This window comes from Temnothorax curvispinosus, unplaced genomic scaffold (genome assembly GCF_003070985.1).
Source record: "Temnothorax curvispinosus isolate PA1 unplaced genomic scaffold, ASM307098v1 QBEX01006270.1, whole genome shotgun sequence".
Classification (NCBI taxonomy): domain Eukaryota; kingdom Metazoa; phylum Arthropoda; class Insecta; order Hymenoptera; family Formicidae; genus Temnothorax; species Temnothorax curvispinosus.
The window spans coordinates 41,450-51,369 of record NW_020216050.1 but is presented as its reverse complement, the minus strand read 5'-3'; the positions used below and the strand labels follow the sequence as shown (position 1 = coordinate 51,369).

At 35.8% G+C, this 9,920-nt stretch overlaps 1 protein-coding gene across 1 annotated transcript; it reads right to left on the bottom strand.

Moving 5' to 3' along the window:
- Positions 1-367: 367 nt before the first annotated feature.
- On the bottom strand, positions 368-2,489 carry LOC112455634. Its single transcript, XM_025017672.1, has 2 exons — positions 2,354-2,489; positions 368-2,184 (listed from the first exon to the last, which is right to left on the bottom strand). The coding sequence occupies exon 2, from the start codon at positions 1,738-1,740 to the stop codon at positions 892-894; it is 849 nt and encodes a 282-aa protein (XP_024873440.1). The 5' UTR covers positions 1,741-2,184; positions 2,354-2,489; the 3' UTR covers positions 368-891.
- Positions 2,490-9,920: the final 7,431 nt, after the last annotated feature.

Genomic DNA, 9,920 nt, shown 5'->3' with positions numbered 1-9,920 from the left:
ATAACACGAATTAACGTTTGGATACTATAACTAAAGTTTCAAAATACAAGAAAAATATTTTTATCTTTGATTTTAATTCGCGTTATGTTTATTTAAAGACTGCGTTTTGACATAGGAACGTGTCCATTGACTGTCTAGGAATTGGTACATTTACCTTATCTTCCGGCGGTAGCGCCCTTTCATAACGGGAGCAGGCGCGCTATGTACCTACAAAGTACTGGAATCAGATTGGAAATTTGAAAGGATAAGGGGTATTATCGTAAAATATAAACTTTATGTGGTGAAAGTTTACGATATTTGAAAGCTTATTAATAATTTATTTGAATAATAATTGTTGCAATGTATATCGTATAAAAATCGAAGAATGAAAAAAGTTATGAATCTATTTCAGACCGAGTACTTTGAGAAACTTTACAAATAACAAAACGCGTAGAATGTTTTTTACAAATAAATTGAGTACATTTGTGGCATGTCAAGGTGGTAGACGTATTTGTGCAAAACTTGCATCTCCCTCGCTTTCGACGACAATCGAGTGATTGATCTTCCTTCTCAGCAGGAAGATTTTTCCGTAGGAATGCTTGAATATCGATGGGTAGCGATTGTATTTTAGCTCGCAGCGCAAGTTGTTCTTTTATCAGGCCGAAAGCTAGATCAGTCAAAAAAATTCTTCGTCGATACTGATCTCGGTCGCAATATTTCGCGAAGTAAAGTATCTGGGAGTTTATCCCTGCTATGTTCAACATCATGAAGAACAAAGCTAGAGGCCATCGGTTAGTGATTCTATAGATACAGAATACGCAGTGCACATTTTATCCATTGTATCAACTGCTCCTTTTGTTTCGTTATAACTGAGCACTATTTCTGGTATTCTCGTGATTTTATCAAGCTCTGCTAAATCGTGAATTGTGGATAATAAGATAATAGCGTTATTTGGTTTCGGAACGTACGGTACCAAAGTTTCCTGCTTTCGAAAACCGAACAACGAAGATTTGTCGATTGAGTCTTTCGGTTTTTTTCTTGGGAGAAATTCCAGGGGAATTGCCAATTTGTTTTTGCGCATAGTTCCAAGGAATGTGATATTCTTCCCCAAAAAATACTCGGCAAGCTGGTATACCAACTGTCCGTTGTCAGATTCGAGCCTTCGATTGGCTCGACAAGTCTTTTTACAATGTCAGTCGGAGAATTTGACACGTTGAAAGGTCCACTCGGTTGCGTTCCACAGTAAACTTCCAAATTGCTTGTGTAAAAGGTTTTTGCGTCGCACATTGCAAAACATTTCAGTCCGTACTTAGCCGGTTTGCTCGATATGTACTGCACAGAACTACAACGACCTCTGAATGGATGCAGCATTTCATCAGTTGTAACGTATTCGCTCACGGTGTAACTGTTTTTACAATTTCTGACAAATGAGTCCAGCATCGATCTGATTGGTGCCAACTTGTCCGTCTGTTTCTTCTCACTTTTCGTTGACTTATCGTCGAATCGGAGACATCTCAACAAAAATAGAAACCGCTTGTAGCCCATGACTGCTCGGAGTATCTGTATTCCGGTTCCATTTGTTGTCCACAGTTCCAGAACATTAGTGTAAGATCCTTTCTTCGTTCCAATAAAAAAAAGAGTCCCGATCAAAGCTAAAATCTCACACCTCGTGGTATCTCGGCAGTCCCTCTCTCGTTTATATGAAACAGACCGCTTGGACTTGATGTACATATTTGTGTATTTGACAATATCATCGACCATATACCTAAGTAAAAAATCTTATGAAATGCACTTACTTTGTCGGTGATGTCTTTTGGCTGATGTTAGTCCAGGTAAAACGTTTCATAACGTTTCTTTTTTTCACTTTCGACGGTTGTGAATAAGGGTATTTCTTCCATTTCAAGGACTCGATCGTCGACATTTACGTAGTAAAGGTCGCTTTACCTGGGGTTTCCTTCGCAGATCGATGAACGGCTTTTTGAAATGTTATTTGTTTCGCCTCTCTTTCAAAAAATAATTCCCCTTCGCTTGTTTGCGCCCCTTCTGTCTCGTCACCGCTCTGTTCCGACTGACTGAGTGTCGTGATCACTCCTGTAAATCTTTTCTTCCTCATTTTCTGAATCATCCTCGTTGTCGATAGACTCTTGTGTTTTCTTCTCTAAATAATCTAACAAGTCCTTCCTCAAATTATGGTTTGTCGACATTCTAGAACAATAACAAAAGAAAAATCACGTAATAATCTGCATAATAAAATCAATAATTTTTCATTAATTCTAATAATCGGCATAAAATGTTATTTTAATTCATATAGTTTATAAATAATAATAACAATGCTTAATAATGATAATAATAACAAGACAATGAAAATATGTACAATTATATGCAGATGTTGATCTCGACGTTATCGCGGGTGCGGGCGCGCTAGTGTATTTTGTGTACACACGACGGAATAGGAACTTCTAAAAATCCGTAAAATCTGTATAGCGTTAGCAAAACGACAACTACGCCTTTCGACAATCAAATAGACACTGCAGGAATAGATCGGGGAGCTGGAGCCAGGATCAAACCGAAAGTTTTCGTGCATCCCCTCTATAATCACCGCGCGTGCGTGCACAAAATACACAGGCGCGCCCGCTGGAAGATTAATCAATATGTAGGTATTGCAATGATATTGCATCCTTCCGTATATATCTATTCCTTTTTATTATAATAATAAATTCGAAGCTAAAGTGAGAATATAAAATCAATAAAAGGATTTTATGAAAAAGATGGAGTAAAACGCGTTAATGCCTGATAAAACTAATAGTCAATGCTATAGCGAATCGACGTAGTGCAGGATACAATGGAGATTTATTATCGATTTTCTCGCGGCTGGAGGTATCGAGTGATGCACTTATTTGAACCGAAAGAAACGAGATGAAGTCAGACGTGCGTTAAATCCGAGCAAAAAAGAAGACAATTTTGCTGAAATATCGACAGTCTCCGGAATTATGAAAAATGTTGCGATTAAGAAACAAGTTACTAGTAGAGCTATATCGATTAATTTAGTATCTTCTAATTATTTTTTTAAAGCTCGATTTTCCTTGACTGTTCTTGCGATGTTAGTAACTTTCGATAAATTTTTTTTTAATAATTTGCACCTTTAAACTTCCGCGATTTTAAAATTCCTATCGCGATTCTTGAAATTTCAGACACGATAGTTTAATTAAGGAAATAAATGAGAATATAGGTATGCTATTTGCAAGGTATGCTAAAAGCTTCGAATCACTCGAATATTAGAGTTATTAGATTTTTAAAGATTAATTTTAAAATATTTTAAATTAATTTTGATCCTTTTAGAATTACAATAAATTTTTACTTTTTTTTACATTTTTGTACATTTACCGTAATTTAACTTTTATTTTAAACACTGTTTTATTTTTATAAAATAATTTTTATAATATACAATTTGAGCTTTACTCTTGCTCGCTCACACTCATCTTACTATTCTGACGTTCGCTCATCCACTTTCTCGTTTGCACGCGCCGGAGTTTTATTATAGTTTAACGACTTAGACATTTAATGACTTTCACATGATATGTGCTATATTTTTAATATGGTATGTATAAAAGTTATTATTTCATGTAATAATACATAATCCTTCGATAAAAGTAATGCGCCGAAAGATAAATTTAAAAATGGTGAATGTCTTATTTAATATATTTTATGAAATTTTAATTATTTGCTAAGTCGCTTATTATACTTATATGACAAACGCATCCGCAGTATGTATATATGTAATATCAAATAGCGTGACAATTATAATTAATCTGTAGATATAAGCTGACCTAAAATTACAAATATTGACGCGCTTATTGAAGACTCTGAAAGCATCGGTAATGAAATGTAGAGCATTTTAATGTGCACAATATAGGTATTTGAAATGTACGCTACATTACGATAATGGATGCAATATGCTGTCCACAATTTAATGACGTGACATCCACAATATTATATAGTCGCTAACTTGATTTTCGCGATTACGCGTTAAGCGATTACAGCAGCTCATCGATGGACTAATCGAAAGGTCACACATACACGGTATATTTATAACGTGCATCGGACGCGCTAAAGCTTACGCATTGATTTTTAATTACATTGTATATTAACACTATCAATAATGTAAAAACTCGTGGAATTTGTACCAGCCTCGTTTACAGGGGATTCGGTTTACGTCTGTAATAATGACAAGCATAGAAATACCGTATATCGTATCATAAATTATCTCTTTCTTTAACTTTTTTATAAACTAGATACTTTTATTTTTATACTGGGTTTTCTGTCGACTGCCTATTTCTATTTGCGAGCTTTATTGTAAAAATTCGTAAGAAATTAAATTTAACGTTTTTATTTAACGTTTTTTAGAATAAGTTTGCATATTGTCTTCAAAACGAAGAGCTCGTGTGCAAGGCGCGTCTGGTAAACAGATGCAGATTAAACTTTGACATTTTCTTACAGTTATCAATAATGAACAAAATTTCATATTCGACACACATCAGGTAGCTGATAAACAGTTTAGGTTGTTTTTCGCGTAAATGGTAAAATTTTTGAATAAAATAAACAAATGCCGATAAGCTTTGTGGCGTGAATGACGTGACGAGCCTTGTAACCACGGGCGGCAAGCAGCGAGCTGCGATATCGACGTTGGCGCTCGCAGGAACTCCGTTCCTTCCGCAGTAAAGACTAGCTGGGCTTACCATTCGCATGCCTGCTCCACTTACCCTGCCGCAAACGTGCTTCGGATAAAACGCGCCTCGGATTGCTACTGCTTCGCTCGTGCAAACATCGGTATCAATATTTGTGCAGCTAGCTTTCGCGCAAGATAGCAGATCCAATTTTTGTGAAAAAACACTCGCGCTGCATGTAGAAATCTGTTGCAAAAATAAATTCGATTGAAGTGTGACACGTGGCGTTCTCAGAGAACATCAAAATATGCACTTAACATTTAAAATCGTATTGTTCTTAAAACGGATGAGAAATAACTATGTTGTGTTGCTTAGAAAATTGCAATTTAATAATCGTGCTACACATTGCATTTTTTTTACTTCTATTTTTTTGGCGGGTTAAACTTTTTTAAATACAACTGTAATTACAATAATACAATTTTACAGCATCTGTGCCACAGCACAGTAGATTTTTCAATTAACTTTAAGCGATCTTTAACGAAAGTTTGATTTAGAATCACTTTTAAATGACACTTGGTGCTTTACTATATACATTTAATTAACTTGGTTTTATATTGAGTAGCATTTGATATTGAAAATCAAGCGGTTGACATTTCTCATCAAAACTTAGTTAAGATTTATTCCAAACTCAAAGGTTTGCGCGAAAAATGACGTTATAATTTCCGACAGAGTTTACATATATTTTTACTAATATTTGCGCTTTTAGAAAAAAATTTTATAAAAGAATAAAGACGGACTATTAATTAACTTCTTGGTAGCTATTCACATCGTCCCGAACTTTATTTTGTCTGAACTGAATAGCGGGTCGCGCAAGCCGTGATATCTTTAAATTAATTTCCTTTTGGATTCAGTCATTCCATATTTTCTCAATTTCGTCTTCTCCATTTTCAAAGTTCACGTATGCTCGCAGCACTAGAAAGACATCTCACGAAATTCATTAACTTTCACGGATTACCCTCTTCAAACCTTACAATTAATTAAAACTTTCGGCATGAAAATAGCGTCCGCTATCAACTTCTAGTTAAATTTTCTGTCCGGAAATAATTTTGTCCGGAACATTAATTCCTCACAGAATGTCCTTTAGTAAACAATTTCTATTTATTTTACGACGAAGTTTAGGCATCCCGAAATTTTGTTTATTTAGAAACGCTACTTGAAACAAATTTCTTGTATACGATATAATTAATTCTGCATTTTTGATTATTTTTTAATTTAACGCAACTATGGAATATTATTTTTGCATCGAACTATCGCACGGTTGATAAGTTATTCATTGAAAAAGTAAATATAATACAACTTTACAATCTGCTTGTTATAATCTCATTGGAATTCTTTAAACTCGCAACTGAGTTAACAATATGACCTAAAGTCTTAATCCTTTTACATTTCAACTTTTAATCTTTATTTCCCTGGGTAGTTGGATTAATGTAAAATTTGCGGCAAATGGCGTGTTAAGAGTTTTCATAAGAACTTTGTTTTAATTCCATTATATTAAATCAACATATCTCCATTATCCTTTTAATACATAAATTTTTCACGCCTGAGATTCATCGTTTCCAAGATTTTTCCGCAAGAGAGCTTGGCGGTGTACTTACTTTTTATTTTTATCTCGTGTCACAGCAAAGTGATATTGCTTTTTTGTTTATGATGCCGATCAAAGAGTATGTTATATTTTGCATAATTTACATAAATTATACAGCTAATTATTTTTTGTCATAATTATATTTATAATAATATTTATCCTTTTTTGCGGGCTCTCGAAAGTAAAATATGGACAAGGTTAAAAAATTATCGAGTAAATTAACAGCTCGCTCTATCAGCAGCAAATTAATTTAAGAATGTTTTTATGCACATGAATCGATAATTATTCTAGAAATAAAAGATTCTCATTTCATGGATCAGTTGCACCGACAACTTTGATTATCAAAACAACCTCTAATGATTTTCTTCCTAGATCATATTTCTGACTGCAATACAATACAGAGGAAACTAATTGTTTTTGCAGTTGAAAGATGCTCAATGCACTTGTAAAAATGCGAATCGTATGCTGCAAACTCATCTTTTATCTCAAGTTAGTTTCTCGTCTGAGACAACGAAGAACAACCTGGGCAATTGTCGTTACGCTAATTATTAAGTAGTTTCGTGCAATTTTGCTTCAAGTTCTTCAATTTAAACGGGACAATGAAAACGCGACGAAGATCGATAAGCGATCTCCCCCCCCTTGAATTTGCTTTAAACGAACTTCCCCTTGAGTAAACCCTTACGACAGCCATACGAAATTCTACGAGCCACGAAATTATGGCGAGTCGATGACGGCGAATCTAGGCAAAGTTCCACGTTGAAGTTTCCCACGTTGAGGTCGCGCCTCCCCGAATTCACTTGCGAATTCTCCGTCGTAGTACGTACTTGTTTATTTTCCGGAATACGCGAGGCGAATTACGCTTTCTCGTTTGGGCTGACATGCGGGACTGACTCGGGCGGAAAGAAAAGACCGATAAACCGATAAAATAGTTTGCGCAAAATTAAATCTATCGTTATACATATTCACATTTGAAAAGCAGAAGCAAGTGGATCCAAACGAATCGGTTTTGACATGTTGTATTGCATTTACGAGCTACAAATTGATCCTAAATTGGCTAAACTGACTAAAACTAAATGCGATTTCTTGATAGTAGAACACAACAAGATTGTGACAAAACGTTATATTTTAAAACGATTTTATCCTGTTATCTCCCTTCACGTGTACAGAATGTTTCTTAAGTAATATTCAATATTTTAGAAATTTATTTTTAAGATTATTTTATGAAAATTTATGTAAAAATAATTTCAAGGGTCTCGTTTTAGAGATATAGGGTGTTAAAAATTCTATAAAATTATTCTTTCTTAATTCTTTTTTTAAGTCTTTGAGACCAGAGATTTATATAAACTTTTCTTTATAAAATAATCTTAAAAACCAATTCCTAAAATATTGAACAATACTTAAGAAACACATTGTACGTTCCCCTCGTATAATCTTCTAAATCAAAGCAGCATTCGGCACATATCGTTCTCACGAGTGTTCTAGGACGTGCGAGGGATTCGACATAATGATAAGAGATGGAAGTGTAGGGAAAACAGCTCCCCACTGTCGAACTCACGTATCTTCGTCTGTCGATTGCCATTTGACCCCGTAAACCGGGGAAGAGCTTATATTCTTCGATCTGTCCTGCGGGAAATGTACTCACATCGTGTGCGCTTGTATGCATCTTGCCATGGGTGCGTCTCTGTCGGCACATCCGAATGCATGAATTTAATACGGTAAAAGAGTTCCGACTTTCACTCGCTCGCCATCGAGTATCGATATCCGATGTCTTTTTCTTCAAAGGGCTTGACTTTGTACTTTTGCCTACTTTCTTTTAAAATAACGATACGACGCGAAATAATTCGTGAAAAATCCAAATGGCAAAAGCACCCTGAAAATTTGCGGAAAATTATGCGAGTTCTTTATTCGCGATCCGTTAAACCCTTTAAAAATTAATGTTCGGAAGAAGAAGTCGTCGGCGTTTTACTTAATTTTCCGGAAACTTTCACTCTGCCGTATCTTACTTAGATACGAGCTTCCGTATTCCCGTATACACTCCACCGGAATAAAGACAGAGAGAAAGAAAGAGTGAGAGAGAGGGGGAAGGGAGGGAGGGATTGTTTGACGTCGTGAACGAAGTCGAAGAGGGTTGACGTTGCTGAGAGAACGAGGAATTCCGCCGCGAGGACTGCAGCTGCAGGGATGTTCGGTCGTCGACTCGGATGAGGAGGGGGGGGGGGCGAGGGAGTCAGGGGAGCTCTGGACCGGGGGTCGGGGTCGGGGTTGTCGGTCCAGAGGGGGATGAGGGAAGACCGCACCCACCCCGGTTTATCGACCGGGTTACACCCTTAGCCGGCGCTCTCGCAAATTTCCCTCCTTACCTGCGCTCTCCCATCACCCTCTTTCTGCAACGCGTTTTCTTTCCGCGATGCACCGAGCGGTGGAGTGCATTACGCATTTGAAATTCGGCGTTTCCGGTCAGGAAACACTGTCGTAACATTTGCGACGTCGAAATCCAGGCAAAATGATTACGTGACGAACGATGTCGTTGACAAAGTTTATCGCTAAAGAAATCTGTAGAACTCGATATTTCGTCCTGGTGTTCTTTATACAGCAATTATGTAAGACGTGATATGACTAATAATAACAGAATAAATTAAGAACTATTTAATATTCGGAAGCACGATTTACAAATCTGGGTCTTTATACTCATTTTTGTTTCTCATAAATTTTGTCACGTTTAATCTCAAAACAATAGTTATTTAAATTTTTAAAAAACTTATGAATAATTATTTAAATTTTTAAAAAACTTGTGAAATTGAGAAAATATGATAGGATGACGAATTTTTGATGACATTTGCACGAATGAATTCTTTAATAAAAGTTTCCCCAAACTTGAATCCTACTTTAGGATTAGCTCCATAACTTTTTCTTAATTTACGGTGATTTCTATAAGATTATGGTTGCCTCTCAGAAACTTTATAGTAATCCTTGCTATATACGCCCGAAAAAACAGCTTATTTACTTGGCATAAAAAAATCAATATCATCAATGCTTCTCAAATTTATTCACTTTATGTCTACGGCACGTACTACGTTGTAGCACGCTATTTTTTCACATAAGTTCCGCGAGTAATATTTTTCATCGCAGAAATGCCTTCCTTTTAGTCGCGTCCCGGGGGACGCATCCGTGTATATATTTTTTTAGATTTAGAAATAAAGTTTCTTCTCCTGCATTCGAATGAACATTTCGTCTCTATATGTCCCTTGGTTGTACAACGTTTGTCCCCTTTAATGTCTCTGCTGACGAGTTTTCGTTGTTGACACGGATTTCCCACGAGATATGATCGTCACTTGAACCAGCGATACTGCATATAATAACATACGATTAAATGCCGGTCGTTTCAGAATTGGATGTTGTTTTAAAGTTAGGATTCTATGAATAATTTGCGCGCGACACCTTAATATTCTCGAAAATATTGACTGTCATATTCTTTATCTTTCCTTTTAGTAACTTGACGATTAAAAAAGTGATTATTATTTTCAATATTGTGCAACGATTATTAAAGACATTGCAGCAAGATATATATTCATTTCCATATCCGGATTAGGTATTATTTTAATCAGTTCGTTTGCTTTAGAATTCGCAACAAAGGG

Excerpts from the sequence above, each read along its gene's own strand:
- LOC112455634 (XM_025017672.1), bottom strand. The coding sequence starts at position 1,740 with ATGGTCGATGATATTGTCAAATACACAAATATGTACATCAAGTCCAAG.